At 40.9% G+C, this 20,401-nt stretch overlaps 1 protein-coding gene across 5 annotated transcripts in view; it reads left to right on the plus strand.

Moving 5' to 3' along the window:
• Positions 1-20,401, plus strand: part of LOC306657279 (aldehyde oxidase 2) — an 81,126-nt gene that overhangs the window by 52,209 nt on the left and 8,516 nt on the right. For 3 of the 5 annotated variants that reach the window (XM_079133117.1, XM_079133115.1, XM_079133116.1), the window contains exons 29-34: positions 2,500-2,574; positions 4,428-4,480; positions 6,019-6,133; positions 9,178-9,243; positions 9,356-9,544; positions 12,548-12,715. In XM_079133117.1, coding sequence (XP_078989243.1) covers positions 2,500-2,574; positions 4,428-4,480; positions 6,019-6,133; positions 9,178-9,243; positions 9,356-9,544; positions 12,548-12,715 — 666 coding nt within the window. The remainder of the gene's footprint in view (positions 1-2,499; positions 2,575-4,427; positions 4,481-6,018; positions 6,134-9,177; positions 9,244-9,355; positions 9,545-12,547; positions 12,716-20,401) is intronic. The other 2 variants (XM_079133118.1, XM_079133119.1) reach the window with 2 other exon arrangements.

The following is a 20,401-nucleotide window of genomic DNA, read 5'->3' on the forward strand; positions in this document are numbered from 1 at the left end:
CCAGAGAGTTCAGAGTTTCAGACCCAGAGGGTCATTGGCATGGCATTGCTTCAGACTGAAGAGCACAAATTTGAAGGACAATAGAATGTTTATTCCATTTGTTGTAACAGCTGGAAAGTGCAAAAGAAAGTATAGAAAGAACAAAGATGTAGAAAAGCTGAAGGAATTAAAAACCTGATTCATCTAAGAAAAAGGATCTGAGAATATAAATTCAGTTGAACCCATATTTTCACAGGAAGCGTACCAGGAAGGGGGAAAAAAAAAAAAAAAAAACTCCAGTAGCAGACACTTAAGAGCAGGGTCTGTTATCTCTGTTCCCAAATTAGCAGAAGCAGGCACTTTATAAGCACTTTCTGATTGAATGATGGATGAATATTCTTTCACACAAACTCTAACCAGCGAGCTCTTTTTTTTTTAATTTACTTTTATTATAAACAAATGGGATACATATTGTTTCAGTTTGTACATGGAGTAACAGCATACCATTTGCATATTCATATATTTACATAGAGTAATGATGTTTGATTCATTCCGTTATTTTTTTCCTTCCCCCCACCACTCCCACCTCTCTTTTCCCTCTATACAGTCCCTCCTTCCTCCATTCTTGTCCCCCTCCCACCCCCCATTAAGTGTCATCATCCGCTTATCAGTGAGATCATTCCTCTTTTGGATTTTTGAGATTGGCTTATTCTCCAATTTCATCCATTTGCCTGCAAATGCCATAATTTTATTATTCTTTATAGCTGAGTACTATTCCATTATATATATATATATATATATATATATATATATATATATATATCACAGTTTCTTTATCCATTCATCAATTGAAGGGCATCTAGGTTGGTTCCATAGTCTGGCTATTGTGAATTGAGCTGCTATGAACATTGATGTGGCTGTATCTCTGTAGTGTGCTGATTTTAAGTCCTTTGGGTATAGGCTAAGGAGTGGGATAGCTGGGTCAAATGATGGGTCCATTCCAAGTTTTCTAAGGAATCTCCACACTGCTTTCCAGAGTGGCTGCACTAATTTGCAGTCCCACCAGCAATGTATGAGTGTACCTTTTTCCCCACATCCTCGCCAACACCTATTGTTGCGTGTATTCTTGATAATCGCCATTCTAATTGGGGTGAGATGGAATCTTAGTGTAGTTTTGATTTGCATTTCTCTTATTACTAAAGATGTTGAACATTTTTTCATATATCTGTTGATTGCTTGTAGATCTTCTTCTGTGAAGTGTCTGTTCATTTCCTTAGCCCATTTGTTGATTGGGTTATTTGTATTCTTGGTGTAGAGTTTTTTGAGTTCTTTATATATTCTGGAAATTAGTGCTCTATCTGAAGTATGAGTGGCAAAGATATTCTCCCACTCTGTAGGCTCTCTCTTCGCATTGCTGATAGTTTCCTTTGCTGAGAGAAAGCTATTTAGTTTGAATCTATCCCAGTTATTGATTCTTGCTTTTATTTCTTGTGCTATGGGAGTCCTGTTAAGGAAGTCTGATCCTAGACCAACAAGGTGAAGATTTGGACTTACTTTTTTCTTCTATAAGATGCAGGGTCTCTGGTCTGATTTCAAGGTCCTTGATCCATTGTGAGTTGAGTTTTGTGCAGGGTGAGAGATAGGGGGATAGTTTCATTCTGTTGCATATGGATTTCCAGTTTTCCCAGCACCATTTGTTGAAGAGGCTATCTTTTCTCCATTGCATATTTTTGGCACCTTTGTCTAGTATTAAAAAATTGTATTTATTTGGGCTTGTGTCCGTGTCCTCTATTCTGTACCATTGATCTACCTGCCTATTTTGGTGCCAATACCATGCTGTTTTTGTTACTATTGCTTTGTAATAGAGTTGAAGATCTGGTATTGCGATACCCCCTGTTTCATTCTTCCTGCTAAGGATTGCTTTAGCTATTCTGGGTTTCTTATTCTTCCAGATGAATTTCATGATTGCTTGCTCTATTTCTGTGAGATATGTCATTGGGATTTTAATTGGAATTGCATTGAATCTGTATAGCACTTTTGGTAGTATGGCCATTTTGACAATATTAATTCTGCCTATCCAAGAACATGGGAGATCTTTCCATCTTCTAAGGTCTTCCTTAATTTCTTTCTTTAGTGTTTTGTAGTTTTCATTGTAGAGATCTTTTACCTCTTTGATTAGATTGATACCCACGTATTTTTTTTTTGAGGCTATTGTAAATGGAGTTGTTTTCCTCATTTCCCTTTCAGCTGTTTCATCACTTGCGTATAAAAATGCAGTAGATTTATGCGTGTTGATTTTATAGCCTGCTGTTTTGCTGAATTCATTGATGAGGTCTAGAAGTTTTCTGGAGGAGGTTTTTTGATCCTTTAAATATAGAATCATGTCATCCGCAAATAGTGACAGCTTAAGTTCCTCTTTTCCTATTCGTATCCCTTTAATTTCTTTAGTCTGCCTAATTGCTCTGGCTAGAGTTTAGTGAGCTCTTTTATAATGTGCATTTTCTTCTTTATTTCTTCAAGAATGCTTGTCAGATCCTTCTGAAACGCCTTGAGCCCATCATTAAGAAAAATCCAGAAGGTACATGGGAAGACTGGGTAAGTGTTCCTCTGCCTTTGTTACTACAAATGAGGGAAGATTTGGAACCAGTACTGAGAGAGTATCATAGCAGTGCACAGCCAGTTCACATAAGTCTCTGTCACAGTGCTACAGCATGCTTCTTTTTTTAATTTTTTTTTTATTTTTACAGACTACATTCTGATTCATTGTACACAAATGGAGTATATCATTTCATTTCTATGATTGTGCACAATGTAGATTCATATCATTCGTGTAATCATACATGTACATAGGGTAATGATGTCTGTTTCATTCCACTGTTTTTCATAAGCCCCCTCCCTTTTATTTCCCTCTACATAATCTAAAGTTACTCCCATTCTTCTCTTATCCCCCCACATCCACACCCTCATTATATATCATCATCTACTTATCAGGGAAAACATTCAGCCTTTGGTTTTTTTGGATTGGTTTATTTCACTTAGCATGATATTCTCCAATTCCATCCATTTATCTGCAAATGCCATAATATTGTTCTTCTTTATGGATGAATAATATTCCATTGTGTATAAACATTGCTGGTGGTGTTGCAAATTGGTGCAGTCACTCTGGAAAGCAGTGTGGAGAATTCTCAGAAAACTTGGAATGGACCCACCTTTTGACCCACTTATCCCACTCCTGGATTTATGCCCAAAGGATTTAAAATTAGCATACTACAATAATGCAGCCACATCAGTGTTTATAGCAGCTCAATTCACAATAGCTAGACTGTGGAACCAACCTAGATGCCAATGGATAAAGAAACATGCTATAAACATGATATAAATACAGCATGCTTCTTCCCCAAGAAAAGTTATTCCCCAATTGACTGGATTTCTGAGAAAGGGTAGGGTTATCAAAGGTTGAGAAGTCTACATCAGGATGCATGCCAGGTTGTATGGAGAGCATGCACAAGAAACAGCAGTCACTGGGAAAAGAAATGGAAGTATATGAAGAATACCCAGAAGACTTCACCCACTCTGCTTAAATTGGAAAGGAGAAGAAAAATCTGAGCCTTCCTAAGCCACACAAAGCTATTGATGCTTTGGGTAGGGAAGAAGAAAACTAAAAAGCCCAGTTGCTATTAAATACATCTCAAGAGAAATGACTCACTTAATCCAACCTCACAATATCTGACATCTTTTTTTCATTAGAACAATTATCTCACCCTTATACACACACACACTAATTAGAGGGTTTTTTTTTTATCTTATTCATATTTAATGATTTTCTTCTTTTTTATTATTTTTATTTAGCTTTTAATTTTTTACAGACTGCATTTTGATTCAATGTACACAAATGGGGTACATCATTTTGTTTCTATGATTGTACATGATGTAGATTCATACCATTTGTGTAATCATACATGTACATAGGGTAATGACTAATTCGAGTTTTAACACTTAGAAACAAAGCCCAAATAACTTGTAAATTTTGCCCATATAACATGAATACGAAGCAGGATTCCAATTTATCCTTGTTTAATACAGACTTCCAAACTCAATCAGAATGAATACACCACCAGTGTAACTCCACATCATGTACAACCACAAGAATGGGATCCTAATTAGAATAAGTTATACTCCATGTATGTATAATATGTCAAAATACATTCTACTGTCATGTGTATCTAAAAAGAATAAATAAAATTAAAAATTAAAGATTTATAACAAACTCAATTGGAGGGAAATTGTCACGGTGCCAGTTAAGGGGACACTACTATGATAAGTATATTTTTAGGGGCAAAGCACCAACCACAACAATCTGATGTCAATTTTGACATACAGATTACTTTCATTTTCACCCATCAAATAGTATATCTCTTTCATTTTTACCACTTGTGCCCATTCTGCAGATAGAAGCAGCATTTGAACAAAGAATCAGTCTCTCAGCCACTGGATACTTCAGGTAAGAATTAAAATATCTTGATTTAACTGAGAAAATTTGAGGTAACTCAGTTGCTCTGGGCTTAAGTTCTCTCACTTATAAATAAGATTTTATTGTATGGTTGCTGAGGTTCTTCTAACCTCATATTTTTGTGATTTCATTTTGGCCTTTGATTTATGTCTAAATAAACATTAAATAGGGCTGGGGATATAGCTCTGTTGGTAGAGTGCTTGCCTTGCACACACAAGACCGTGGGATCAATCCCCAGCACCACACACACACACACACATACACACACACACACAAATATATATAATAATAATTAGGTTTAACAAACTCACTTTGACTTATCTAATCATTATTTACTATTCTCTATTGTGAGTAGTAGGGAGATTTTTATCATTAAAAATAACTTGCAACAAATCTCCCTTCCTTTATCAGAAACTTCCTCTTTTGGAGCTCCTTGTAGGGCAGAGGGTGATGGGCATGGTGATGATCATAATCATCATTTATGCAGTGTCTGTCAGAGGGGGGAGTCTCAGTAAATGCAAATCAATTGAATAGAACAAAGGGAGAACTGGTTGTCAAATTCAAGAAGTGAAGGGCTGGAGGTAGGGGGCTGTGATTCAAGGAGACAGCACTTGCCTAGCATGCCCAGTGGATTCATCACCACAAAAAATAATAATAATAATAATAATCCAAAGAGGTAGAAGGCATCGCTTTTACAATCTGATGAAGTAAGCCACCAAACTATGCATGCACACACAAAAGAAACAACAAAGCAAATATCATGGGGGAGAAAGGAGGTAATAGTCCAGCCCGGGCACATATGCAATGAGTTCCAAATTCCTGAGTTCATCTACCCAGGAAGATGTCAGTCCAGCCCTCGGCCTGAATACATAGTCCAGTATAAAGTAAAACCCTGAATTACTGGCCCCGCTTTTTTTTTTTTTTTTTTTTTTTAACCAGCCTAAGTTATCATCAGTCCCGGTGACTTTGGTTAGCACAGTCTATAGGTCCTTCTGGAAACACCTGACCAAAATCCATTGAGATTCCCAATGCGTTGGCAGGGGTTGAGCTCAAACTTCAGATGGTCAACATGGAGACCCACTGTGAGGTCCAGACAAAAACAGTTCATTGGCCTCTCCCTCGGTGACATCTACTCCTCATCTACGAGGAGTAAAACAAGGGAAATGATAACCAGTTAGGTTGTAAATACAGGGTAGCCTATTTCAGTGGGCTTGATACCACACTCCCGTAATCCAGCAGCTCAGGAGGCTAAGACAGGAGGATTGCAAGCTCAAGGCCAGCCTCATCAATTTGGCAAGGCCCTAAGCAACTTAGTGAGACCCTGTCTCACAATAAAAAATAAAAAGGACTGGAGATGTGATTCTAGTTAAGAGCACCTGGGTTCAATCCCTGGTTTTTTGGTTTTTGTTTTTTGTTTTAAGCCAGTTGAAATGAACATTCATCACATAAAACTTTGGTAATTTTTTAAATGAAGCAATATTGTTTTCACCTTCCACTCCCAAGCTAAAGGGTTTTATTTCTTCCCTCAGAGGCTACAAGGCCTTCATGGACTGGGAGAAGGGGGAGGGAGACCCATTTCCATACTATGTCTATGGAGTTGCCTGCTCTGAAGTTGAAATCGACTGCTTGACAGGTGCTCACAAGGTAAGTCAAGACTAATACTCTTCCTGACAAGTAAAATCAACAACAAAATTGATTAGTATATACACTCAGATAACAAAACTAAGATTTTTTTCAGTTCAACTAGGCATGGTAGACCCGCACCTATAATTCCAGCTACTGGGGGAGTTGAGGCAGGGGATTACAAGTTCAAGGCCAGACTGGACAACTTAGCAAGACCCTGTCTCAAAAAGAAAGAAAAGAAAAATAAGTGTCAAGATTCTTTTAATTCCATTGGAATGTCCAGAGATTCAACCTTTTCTTGTAATTTCTTCTTAAAAAGACCATGTAGTGGTCAAGTACGAATTGTTCATGACAGACCAAATTCGATTATGTTTTAAATATGTTTATTCACTTTCAAACAACAAAATCATTTTCCAAAGTTTTATCCAGAAGAAGCTTCTATTCCTAGAGGAAGGACAAGTTATCTCATCTGAAGGGATAAGGCATTTAGCAAACAGTCTTGAGCAAATGTCTTAAAAGCACAAAGCAATGTGCTAATGTTTCTTAAAGTCCATTATCCCAAGGGTACTACTGACCTTTAAAGAAAGACTTGAGGGAAGGAGGGTGTGAAAATATTTTTCATGTTTGCTATTTAATTGAGCATTGGAGAAACCTATTAGCGACAGAATCACATTTAACCCAAAGTTAACAACTTGCACCCTAAGTATACCCCAGGTACCATTTCAGGAACAGAGATTACAGAAGCCATAAATAGATTATAGTACAATGGAAGCATATTAAATTGTTAGAAAGTTTAGAAAGTTTATAGAATACACCAATGACACCTTTAAATTCCACACACAAAAAATAAAAAATAAAAAGAACTGGGGATGGAGCTCAGTAGCAAGTGGCCTGGGTTCAATCCCCAGTACAAAAAAAATAAATTAAATTAAATTAATTTTATACACAAATTATTCCAACAAAACCTTTGGCAACCTTGCCCCAAAATAGGAATGATCAATTGTGTAGAATAGAAAAGGCTTTGCAAATTCTGACATGTAAATCATATCAAAATGTCTTTTACTATCCCGTTTTTGGTTAACTTCTCCACCACTTAGATATTACATAATTTTTAAATGCAGTAATTGAAATAAATTTATGAAATACAAAGTTTAAAAATACATTGAACGAAGGGCCATCTGGAAAGTAGTCACCCTCACATTCCATTCAAGGTTATCCTCAGGGTATGTTAATAGCGTGTCTCCATTTTTCTTCTAGATCATTTTTAAGAAGTAAACTCATGTGATCACAGATTGCTCATCTGGTTGTTCTTCCTACTGTCTTTCACATCAGGGCACACCTAGATAATTATATTAGCACTGCACATTGCAGCATGTGGCTAGCCTCGGGAGTCCTGCCCCAGGGTCCCTCAAAGCTCAGTGTTTCTGTACCCAATTTGATGGGAAGTTGTTTTTAGAGACACACTAGTTTTCAGACCCCACATTCTGATAGTTGTGTTGCCAGATTTAGCAAACAAAAATTCAGACCACCCAGTTCATTTGAATTTCAAGTAAATGCAAACAATTTTCTGCATCCCAGGCAATAGTTGGGTCATTTTTTCTTTCAATGCAACCTGAGGGTCTCAGAATAAATCTTTAAAGAAACAAACCACCTGAAAATCTTCCAGAATTTATGGCTCCACAAAAGTTCAAATTTGTTCTTCTCTCCTCCCTCCAGTTTACATTTATAATTAAAGGTTCAACAATTTCAGTATCACTTTGATCCCTTAAAATAATTGATTCCTTGAAGAGGCAAAACTTAAATTAAAGAGAATTCAGAGAAAGCAAATGACACGCATACTGCTGCCAGTTATAGGGCAAGCCTGTTGCTGCCGGCTGCTTGTGGTTAGTGAACTGAAGCAGGTCACTGATTCAGTGTTAGTGCAGAGTCATCTCTTTCGCCTGTCCAGCACCCATCATGCAAAACATACCGGTTTCAAGGTAGAAGGAAATCAAAGGGCCACACTGAGGTGTAGCCCATCCCCTTCCTGAGGATAGATGAAGGCTAGTTCCAATGCTTGAGAGGCCAAGGTTAGAGTCCAAAGAAATGCCAGACCCAGAAGGCTAGACAGGAAGTAGGAGACCAGGTATTGAATTTAAATAGAGAATGATGTTGCCAGAATAAGCACTGAAAATAGGAGCAGAAGGAAACCCCATTCCTGAGATAGACCATAGTCACTTAGGAGCCCCTGTGGCTCCCTGACAACCCAGTGCCAAAACAGAAGGGCCAGATTAGCATGCCGTGTTTCTCAGAGTAGGACATAGAGTAGCGAAGTTGAGATTGGTTTCCACATTTGCCATTGATACTTTCCGAGATCTTGCAAACCCCCAAACTCATACACTTGACATCATGGCTACATGGTTTCCTCAGTCAAATGGCAATAATGCCACCTGCACCAGATTATCATGAGGACTAGGTGAGCTCATGAATGACATTAGGACTATAAATCCAAGTTGAAAATCAGATGCACAACCAGGCTCAATTATTTACTAAGTGACTCATTCAAACACTCCACATGTTGTGGACTTTGGAGTCCCTTAAGAGGAGTCAAAACCATGAAAAGATCTTCCAGGGTCACTGCCAGTCCTGGCAATCAACTTGAAGAGCTTAGCAGATGTCATGCCAGCTCCAGTTTTTTTTGTTGTTGTTGTTTGTTTTGTTTTGTTTTATTTTATTTCGTTTTGGTACTGGGGATTGAACTCAGGGACACTTAACTACTGAGCCGCATCCCCAGCCTTTATTTGTATTTTATTTTAAGACAGGGTCTCACTGAGTTGCTTAGTGTCTGGCTAAATTGCCGAGGCTGGCTTTGAACTCGCAATCCTCCTGCCTCAGCCTCCCCAGCTGCTGGGATTACAGGTGTTCGCCACCATGCCCAGTTATTACCAGCTCCAATGTTGATGGGTTCAGCGCAATGTGAATTCACTAGCTGGAGTTTGGGAATAACTGGAGGCTCTTTGAAGAAACTTGAAACTCATATTTTTTAATTCAAGTTTTTATGGGGAGATTGTTTTTATTTTGGACAGAAAACCAGGACGGACATTGTCATGGATGCCTGTTGCAGCCTAAATCCAGCCATTGATATTGGGCAGGTAGGTGCAGGTCCACTTAAGCAGATAGCCCTTCCTGAGCATGGTTGTGGTGAAGAGAAAGGCCTTCTTCAAAGGCTGCAGTGTCACAAAGCTTGAAATTGTCCCCCTCCAGATCGAAGGTGCGTTTATTCAGGGGATGGGCCTTTATACAACTGAAGAGCTGCAGTATTCCCCAGAAGGTGTCCTGTACTCTCGGAGCTCAGATGAGTACAAAATTCCAACCATCACGGACATCCCAGAGGAGTTCAATGTCTCCCTGTTGCCCTCATCACAAACCCCACTAACCATCTACTCGTCCAAGGTAAGCAACCAAACCCGGCATTGCATGATACAGCAGATCCGTAGCATGGCAAAGAAAGTCAGTGGACGAAACAACACATAAATATCAAATGTCATACATACCGAACCATGTGGGGTGAATCAACTAGGAAAAACTGAGATTCAGGAAAGATGAACGATCCACTCAGTGTCCATCATGGCCAAGAAGTTTATTAATATCCTCTCTTACTGATAATTTCAATAAGAAGTTTTTCATCAAAAAGCTTTGCCTTCTCAAGAGAATAATGTTTTTGTTAAAGAAGTTTAAGACTACAGAATTAAGTGGAACTGAAGGCATGATGCTACTGAAATCTCAGAAAGCCATGGTATTCTGGACAAAATTCTAGACGGAGGACTCATAAAACCTGGGATCCTGCCCAGTCCCACCACCCCCTCTGATCTTAGGTAAATCACTCACCTCTGTGGGGCTGTCCTCAGCTGTACCCAAAAATGAATCAAGGACAATGGGTATCAATGTGAGAGGAGGGGTAATTTTATCATCAAAGAACACTTGGCAAGTCTAGAGACATTTTGGTTGTCAAAACTAGGGATGGAAGGATTTTACTGCCAGTGGGTGAAGCCAGGGTTGCAGCTAAACAGCTCCAAATCAAAAAGAATCATCTGACCCCAAATGTCAATAATGTCAGAACGCAGAGTCATCAGCCAGCCCTTGATAATGGCTAACATAATAAAACTGCAAATTAAATTAAGGTCATTGCTGTATGCAAATTATGTGAAAAACTCCCTCAGAGGAGAAACTTCATCGAGCTTTGAGATGTTTTGTAAAGCTTTCTTTAAAATCTTTTGGGAGAATTCTTGCTGGGAGTCGTAAATTGATTTAAAAAGAAAAAAAAAAAGTACAAATTTATCTGCAGGAATTACGTCATTTCCAAACTGGATTCCACTTTGATCCCAGGAATGTCCTCTGGATGTGTGAAGATGAGAGAGGAGGCCTGGGCAAATCCGAAAGTGAGAGAATAAAAGTGGCTTCAGATTCTTTAATTAGAGTGGAAATCACTCCAGGGGATGAAAGCAAAAGACTGCTCAGAGGCCACAGAGAGCAGTTTTCAGACCGAGAGTTTAGAAGGCAGCTGGACCCTTGAATACTCATGGTTGTGGCCAGCCTCTCCCAGAAGGAACCAGGAAAATCACGGGATTGCAGGTCCTTTGCAGAGTGTTCTATGTAATTACAACAGAACCCCCCAGGTACCAGTCCCTGGCACTGTGCCAGGTGTTTTGCACTTACTTTTCTTACAACATTCCATAAGGTAGGCGTCACTGCCTGCATCTCACTGACAAAGGAACAGAGATGCCAAGAGATGATCTCCCCTACCAGAGAAACAGGAGATGTGGCCTAGGATTCAGACTCAGCCTTTCTAGCTCAGGGATTGCAAATTGGTGGCCACTGACTGAACTTTGCCCAAAGATATGTTTTCTTTGACACACTGTTTGTTAAAGTAGGGAATTTTATATTAAAATACAAATTCCTATTTGGGTGTGGTGGCGCACCTGTAATTCCAGCAGCTCAGGAGGCTGAGGCAGGAGGATTGCAAGATAGAGGCCAGCCTGAGCAACTTGGCGAGACCCTTGTCCCAAAATAAAAACTAAAAAGGGTTGAGGATGTGGTTCAGTGATAGAGCGCCCTGGATTCAATCCCAAGTACCACAGAAACAAAACAAAACAAATACAAATACTTAAAGTCTCTTTAAAAATTGGGTGATCTGGTGACTTCAACTACCTACGTGACAGAAATTAATCAGAACCAAGCAACAGTGGCCCCCTTTAGATAGGTAGCTCTACTTCACCACCCCCACTACTCCTTGTTGTTCATGTGTTCACTTTACTCACTTGCATTACCTACCTGTTCCTTACAGATGATGAGTTTGCAAACTCTCTTAATTCTACACTTTCTTCTAGAACACCCTGCCTCCTCAGATCCTGGAATCATAATCAGGCATTTTTCTCTCTCCTCATGAAGCTGGCCAGTTCAAGCTCTTCACTAAATAGGTCCTCCCACCGTCGCTGGCTCTTTGCGGTTCCAAAATCCATGGATATTTGTCACCACCTGCAGGAACAACTTGCATGGGTCTTATGGGTGGTGGAGTGGAAACTGAGGCACTTCTATCTTTCTCTTTGGTGCACTGCTTTCTTGCTTATTTATAGAGGATAGAGGAAATGAGGTTCACTTGCTTTGAGAGGAGAGAGAGAGAGACTTTGCTTAAGAGACCTTGAGAGAAGGACAGGCTTTGCTTAGAGCCCAGAGGAAGATAGTTGCTACGCCTTAAAGTCCTGCATCCTGTTAACTAAGGGTACGTCCACCCAAGGTGCCCTAGTGATGCGTCTCAGTTCTCCGTTCCGCAATCTGCCTTCCACCGCTGCCCCTACTCGCTGCTGTGTTCTTTCTTCTGGCTTTTCTGCTAATGGCTGCTGTTGCGTATGTCCCTACTAGCTACTGCCGGGTGTTTTTCCTTCTGTCTGCTAATGGCAGCTGTGTCTCTGTCTCGCTCAGCCTACGCTTATATCACCTCCAGGACGCGGAGAGCAGGGCCACGCCTCTTACGCAAAGATTAGGCGAGATGCTCGGAGCAGGCAATTAGTGCTGGAGAACACATGCGCATACATTGTGTGCATGGACAGAAAATCACCTGAGTGTGCTTATGTCAATTAACCTCCTCGCTGCCGATGTGATCAGGCGCCATCCCGGCGCCACCAACATGGCACAGCCCCCAACACCCACCATCTTTGTTCCTTGAGAACAAAGGCTTAACACAACCAGGATTAAAGATCTGGGAAGTTTAGGTGCTACTGAGATTTTAAAGAGTACTCAAGCTTCATTCCATCAACAAGTCAGTCAACAAACATTCATTGAGAGCCAATCTATGCAAGACTCTGTACCATGAGTTGAGAATATCATGGTGAATAAGACCTGGCTCTGCCCTCTAGTAGCTAATGTCTAACTTTCTAAAACAAATGTGCTTTCTTACAGGGCCTGGGGGAGTCCGGGATGTTCCTGGGGTCATCTGTGTTCTTTGCAATCGCGGATGCGGTGGCTGCAGCGCGTAGAGAAAGGGATGCCGCTGAGGACTTCACAGTGAAGAGCCCAGCGACACCAGAACAGGTTCGGATGGCCTGTGCAGACCGGTTCACAGAAATGGTATGGAACTATTCTCTATTTTCCTCAAAGGTGATTTTTCTATGTCCTGCTTCTTGGACTTATTGAGTAAATTTATGACCTTATCTGTGTCTCGCCAAATTATAAAATGATCAATACCAATCACACATGTACACTTTGTATATACATAACGGTTTTTTAAAAAGTGTCTCCCCATGTTTTATTTAATTGAATCATCTCAGCAGCCCTGAAGTACGATCATTTGTCATGCTTCAAAAACCAATAACTATGACATTCATGAGATAAAAAGCCTTGCAGAAGAAAAGTAGAGAAGAAAAAAGTATCAACTGAAAGATTCCAAGTTTAAGTGGAGGAATTGGGGAAGCTGCAAATAGCTATTAAGATTGTAAAAAATAAAAAAATAATAAATAATTTTTTAAAAAAGAAAAAAAAAACAATAACTAGACTGGGGGTGTAGCTCAGTGGTAGACCGCTTGCCCAGCAGGGCTAAGGCCCTGGGTTCCATCCCCAGCACCGCAAAGACAAAAATCCCAACCAAACAAAAAAGCAAATAGCTAAATGGGAAGCCACTGACTATTCCAAACGGCAGTAAGTATCCTCCCTCTGTGCTACCTACCCTGCCCTGCCCTGCTTTTCAACAAAAACACAAAAACATAACCTCTGTGCCATACAGGCGTATTTGATAATGTCGCCGTGCACGTTCTCTGTGCAAACAGAATGCACACCATCTGCCTGCTGTTTAGAAACAAAATGGTCCCACTGCCAGCCACCACCTTCCCTCTCAACCCATTTCATGGCAGTCATGCCCAGGGGGTAGGACTAGGCAGAGATGCATGTGGCAATCCCAACCTGCTGGAAATTACAGATAAGCAACTTTGAGACATCCTCGAACATGCCCTTTGCCAAGTTCCTAAAAGCTTCCTAATTTAAATAATAAGAGCAGCTAGTATTGACTGAGCACCTACTAAACATTTTACATATGCTACCTCACTCATCACCATAACAACTCTATTAAGTAACTATTACTATTTTCTTTATCTTACTATTGGGAAAACTGAGGCATAATAATTTGCCCAAGATCACACACAGTTAGCTGGTGGGGGGTAAGATCTGAACCCAGGCTGCCTGGCAACACTGTAGCACACTGTATCCCAGAGAGAAAAGAGCTGATTCTCTATTTCCTAAGAGGAAATGTGTGTTTTCATATTTATATTCAGAGAAACCCAAATATTTAACAGATCACTTCAAACAACCAGCCATAGAGTAAAAGAATAATAAAGGAATATTTCTTAAAGGGAAGCATCATAATTATTCATTTCTTGCCTCTAGATGATCCACTCCTTTTTTCCATTTCCAAGTCTAAATCAGCAACATTTCTGGTACTATGGTAATATCAATCACTCTGTAACTTCCCTCCAAGTCTTCTCCCAAGTCAGTGGTTCTCAGTTCATCCAAGCCCACTGAACACAGCAGTGAGAACCATCACCTGTCTCTGGCCAGCCCTGCCTGATTGGGCAGGGCCAGGGAACTGGCAACCTATACTCCAGGACCCTTTCTCTGGGCTGATTTTATTCTGTAGGGTCATTCCTGACCTTGCTCATGACATGGTAACCATAGAACATGACATACCCCAAAAGCAAAAGCACTTCTAATGTAAAAAAAAAAGGGGGGGGGTCCTCATAGGTCATGGTGACTCATATCTGTAATTCTAGCTACTCAGGAGGCTGAGGTAGGAGGATTGCAAGTTTAAGGCCACTCTAAGCAGTCTAGTAAAACACTGTTTCAAAATAAAAAGGGCTAGGGATACAGCTCAGTGATAGAGCATTGCTATGCATGCTTCAGGCCCCAGGTTCCATCCCCAGTACCACCCGCACACAAAAGAAGACTTCAGGGATCCAAGAGTTATTTTGCTCTGGCCTCTAGACCTCCTTCCTCAGCTGTTCATTGGCACAGAGAACAGAACAACCAGAAGCCAGCCTTCATTAGGGCTTCCCCAGGAGAGCAAAGAGGAGGAAGTCCTGACTCTGCTTGACAAAGAGCACCAGGAACACACAAAATATAGAATCTTCTGCTGTTTCCTATTTCCAGAAATGCCAATACTCTCCGTCCACAGAGAAACATTCACAAGAGGGGCTCTGGGTGTAGCTCTGCAGTAGAGTCCTCACTTAGTGTGCATGAAGCCAAAGGTTCAATCCCCATCACCAACAAAAAAGGGAAAGAAAAGCAACATAAATAAGAAACCTGGGAGTCATCCTGGCATTTCTCTCCCTCATCCTCAACTGTCAGTCCTTCACATTGTCCTGTTAATTTTAACTCTGTCAAAATCCCTTGAAGTAGTCCATTTCCTCCATTCTTTTCTTTAAGGTTTATTTATTTGTTCTAATTAGTTATACATGACTGTAGAATGCACCTTGACACATCATACATAAATGGAGTATAACTGCTCATTCTTCTGACTGTACATGAAGTAGAATCACACTGGTCGTGGAATCATATATGCACCTAGGGTAATAATGTCCAATTCATTCTACTACTCTTCTTACCCCTATACCTCCTCTCCTCCCTTCATTCCCCTCTGTCTAATCCAAAGTACCTCTATTTTCCCTAGTGCCCCTCTCCCTTATTATGAATTAGCATCCACATATCAGAGAGAACATTTGGTCTTTGGTTTTTGGTAACTGGCTTATTTCACTTAGCATGATAGTCTCTAGGTTCCATCCATTTACCAGCAAATGCCATAATTTTGTTCTTCTTTAAGGCTGAGTAATATTCCACTATGTACATGTACCACATTTTCCTTATCTACTCAACTATTGAAGGGCCCCTAAGTTGGTTCCATAGCTTAGGTATTGTCAGTTGAGCTGCTGTAAACATTGTTGTGACTGCATCACTGTAGTATGCTGATTTTATGTCCTATGGATATAAACCAAGGACATTTCCTCCATTCTTAGCCACCACATCCTTCATTCACTCAACAGACATTGGGTGGGTCTCCTCTGTGCCAGGTCTCATTCTATAGAACAATTCCAGGAATACAGCAGCAGATGAAACAGAGATGCCTCCCCTTTGGAGTTTACCTTTTAGAGACCCTAAATCCAGTTCCACATCTGCAGTCTGCGTCAAAGCCAATTCCTAACTGGCCTTTCCACACCCTGCAGCCAGAGATTTGTGGGATGACGAAACTGACCAGGTCCCTCTAGCACAGATGAAAAGCACATTGCTTGTAGGATAGGTGAACCAACTTGCCCACAAGTCTACACACCTTCAGCGTGGCAGGACTCACCCACCTCTCCAATCTCGCTGGACTCTACCCTGATCATGTCTGTTCCTTCTGTCTGTTCTTCTGCTGAGGACTGGTTGCTCATTCCTGACACATGGCCTCTGCCTTGCTCTTCTCTCTACTTGAAAGTGTCTTCCTCTCCACAGCTGGTTAACCCTCACTTACTTTTCATATTTTAAACAAATACAACAGATTAATTTGATGTCTTCCTTTTTGCATAGTTTCTTCTTGTTGTTGTTCATTTGGTAGCAAGGATTGAATCCAGGGGAACTTTAACACTGAGTCACATCCCCAACCCTTTCTACTTTTTGTGATGGGGTCTCCCTAAGCCACTGAGACTGGCCTTGAACTTGGAATCCTCCTGCCTCAGCCTCCCAAATCATGAAGTCTTTCTGTATAGTTTGAGGTAACCAGGAAGACTTACAGGTCCTCTCGAGGAGTTTCCAGAATAACAAGGGAGAAAGACAATTACTGTAAATTCTAAGTGCTTGACAGACTCTGGATTATCCCAGTGCACCAACAGAATGTTTTTCTGCCTTAGCCTTAATCTTTTCTTAAAGGCAGCATAGATGGGGGCAGGGGGGTCTCAACTTTGGTCACCCATTATGTAATTGTTTATTCATCTAATATTATTTGTTATTATCTTCCAAGCACAATTGGAGAACTAGTGAGCAAGACAGTTTCTTGCCTCATGGAGTTTACATTCTGTTGGGGATGCCAACAGAAAAAATTAAACAAATACAATATGTAATTTCAGGTATGTTGAATACTTTGAAGCAAAATAGAAGAGTAGGAGGCTACAATGTAATGGAGAAATTATTGTAGAGAGTTTGTTAGAGAAGCTTGCTGGGGGCATGTTCACATTTGAGCCAGGTCTGCATGCAGTGAGGGAGAGGGAATAAATCTGGTAACACTGTTCTGTACAAGGGTGCTGAAGCATGTTCAACCACTTCAGCTTGGGACTCCTTAACCCTCAAAAGTAGCCTCTTATCTCTGGTCTTGCCTCCCTCGTAGAAACTGAAAGACTGTAATTATTGTTCTCCCTGGAGGAAAGAGAAAATAGAAATGTGTGGAGTTTTAGTCAGCTCTTTTGCCACTGGGACCAAAAGACCAGAGAAGAATAATTTTAGAGGAGGAAAAATTTATTTGACTCTCACAGTTTCAGAGGTCTCAGTCCATCAATTGGCAGACTCTATTGCTCTGGGTCCAAGGTAAGGCAGGACATCATGGTGTGGCAGAGGAAAGCAGCACAGGACACGACACCAGGAAGCAGAGAGAAAACACTGCAGGCCAGGAACAAAATATAAATCCCAAAGGTGAGCCCCCAGTGACCCACCTCCCTCCAGCTCCACCCTTCCTGCCTACAGTAACCACTCAGTTAATCCCTCTCGGAGGATTGGTGCACTGATTAGGTTAAGGGTCTCCTTACCTGATCGTTTCACCTCTGAACTTTCTTGCATTGCCTCGCACTTGAGCTTTTGGGGGATACCTCCTCTCTGAACCATAACACGTGCCGCACTACGTATCTGCACATCAGCGTGATGAAACCTGGATAGTCCTTCTTCCAATCAGCCACTTTGCTGGAGTCTGTCCTCCACCGCTTCCCAGGTCTGCCTCTTCACATCTTTCCAAGGTAGGATCTCCCCACCGCTCTGGGACCACAGCACTCCTCCCGAAGTTCCTGTGGCCTGGCTGCTCGCACAAACCCATCTCTCGAAAGCATCTCGGAACAAATCTAAACCCGTATCAGAATTGATATTTTTAAATACATCTGATCAAACTACAACATGGTTTTTTAACCATGGGGTTGTAGGACTGGGGTTGTAGTGGTGGCAGAGTGTTTGCCTACATATGAAAGGTTCTGGGTTCAATCCCCAGCACTGCAAAAAGGAAAAAGAAGCCTACGGTGATTCACATTGTCACACACACGGGCTGTGCAATACACATACGTAGACGCTAACACTTTGTATTTGGCCTTTGGTACTGTTGTAAAAACACAATTTGTTTTGATGAGTAAGAAAGTCAGGGGTCTAGGTACTAGAACATGAGCACTGGAAAGTTCAAAACCTCCTTTTTTTAATAACCTTGTCCCAGCCATAAGGTAAATAATGGCCTGCCTACATCTATTTCTTAAACAGGAGTATGGTAAAACACGCTGCACTTTCCCCTAGGAATTAAATAAATAATGCACGTAAAAATATCATGGAAATACGAGTCACTCTGTAAATATTTGTGTTAAAGCCTTCACCAAATACCCATGACTGTTAATGACCTTATTCAAAATATACCTCTCCCACAAGGTTGAAAAGTGTTTCCACATTAAATCAAGTTGACCTGCTGAAGCCAGAACAAATAACCACTCATAACTAGAAACATCATTTTCAGGGTAAACTGGCTTCAACAAAAAGCAGGCATTAGTAAGAAGCTTAGGGCATTTTTGTTACAAAAAATATATATTTTTTATATTTATATTTGTATGTACATTATATATATATATATATATCTATATCTGAATGAGCATTTACTATATCAAAAGTTTTCTTTTTTAACTCATTTGAGTTTTGGTCAACTTGATCACTGAGTTGTTGACTGATATTTTACACATGGGCCCTTTCTTAGGAGGTAACTTCTTTTTGGGGGGAAGAGAGTACTGTGAATTGAACTCCGGGGCACTTGACCACTGAGCCACATCCCCAGCCTTATTTTGTATTTTATTTAGAGACAGGGTCTCACTGAGTTGCTAAGCACCTTGCTTTTGCTGAGGCTGGCTTTGAACTCACGATCCTCTTGCCTCAGCCTCCGGAGCCACTGGGGTTACAGGCATGCGCCCGGCCAGGAGATTAATTTCTAGTGAGAACAGTGTTGCTGGTGACAATTTCTGCTCTGAGCCCAGCAAGGCAAAATGGCCTAGCCAGACATGGCCAGAAATATCATCTCTATGCAACTTCCTTTTTGGTAATGGGAGGGAAAAAATGTTATTTCTTGGAAAATGTGTTTTGTGTTTTATACAGTCATTTAAAATTCCACAAGAAAAAAAAAAAAAAAAAAAAGAGTAACTCTCCCTTAAAGATACACAAAAAGACACATAATTAACACTTTCAAATTAGGACTTCTCCTTAGAAACAGTCATTTGATTTTTTTTTTTTTTTTTTTTTTTAATCTTTCAGTCATGGAGACATGAAGGATTTCACAGCCTTAAAAATTAGAAAAATGACTGGGTATGGCACCGAATGCCTATAATCCCAGGACCTTGGGAGGCTGAGGCAGGAGGATCACAAGTTCAAGGCCAGCCAAGATAATAGTAGGACCCTGTCTCAAAAATAAAAAGCACTGGGGATGTAGCTCAGTGATAAAGTGTCCCTGGGTTCAGTTCCTAGTACCAAAAAAAAAAAAAGAAAAAAAAAATTGAAAAATGCTGTCTTGGAGAATTTGGCAATAGGGCAGATGAAAACAAACAAAAAACTTATTACCTGTTATCACAGTAGCAAAAAGCATTTGTTAAGTACAAATATGCAGGATGGGGGTGGGGGAGGGTGCTGGGGGTGTTGCTCAGAGGAGCACTTGAGGGAGGGCCTGCTTTCAACCCCCAGCACTCAGGCTGGAAGGGGTGGGAATGTGGTTTATGTGGGCTGCTGAGGTGCAAGGTTATGTAAAGCAAGTTGGCAGATTCAGCTTCCATCTTCTGGAAGCTAGACCCTGAAAATCCACCTAAAAAGAAGTTTATAAACAGGTTTGAGTTCACACCACATTTTGATAACGCTGACTCATGAGGAATCCTTGCAACTACTAGCAATGTTCAGCTGAAGCCTGATTTCAGTAATTTAGTGGGGAAAAGTCCTTTCATCCTTAGATCAGCACTCCATTCTGAGTGACCAGGTCTGTCCTACCCCTCCTTTTCTAAAAGTCTGGCTAGTCTCAAAAGGCCTTTGCCTTTCCCTTTGCCTTTTTAATTGAAGTGTGTGATGATTCAGGACATCCTAAAATAGTCTCCGCTCCCCTTCCCTCCTCCCTCTTAAGCACTTCCTCTCTCGCCAATCCCCAAGTCTGCTTCTTCCTCCCTGCCTGTTTTGCAGATCTAGATGCCCAGACGCAGAGAAAGTTGGCAGTATTAAAGGTGCCACCTGTTTAGTTCAGTAAAGGGAGGCCCTTCTCCCAGATGAAGGAGAGGCCCAGGAGCATTCATCTGCTGTGGACAGCCTGGTTTGACCACACTGATCTCAGCTGGTTCTCCCCAGAACACTCGTCCCTCAAGATGAAGCATGCTCAGTCCTTTATCTTCCACAGCCTTGGATTTCTCTGAGGAGAGGGGAGGACACACACTGCCAGTCCTGCAAGACTGCATTCATATACTCTGGTTCATGTACTGTAATGCGTAGAAACATGCAGGCGCCAGCGCCTTCAATTAAAATCTAAGCCACAGATAATTG

This window comes from Sciurus vulgaris, assembly GCF_902686455.1.
Source record: "Sciurus vulgaris genome assembly, chromosome: 3".
Lineage (NCBI taxonomy): Eukaryota > Metazoa > Chordata > Mammalia > Rodentia > Sciuridae > Sciurus > Sciurus vulgaris.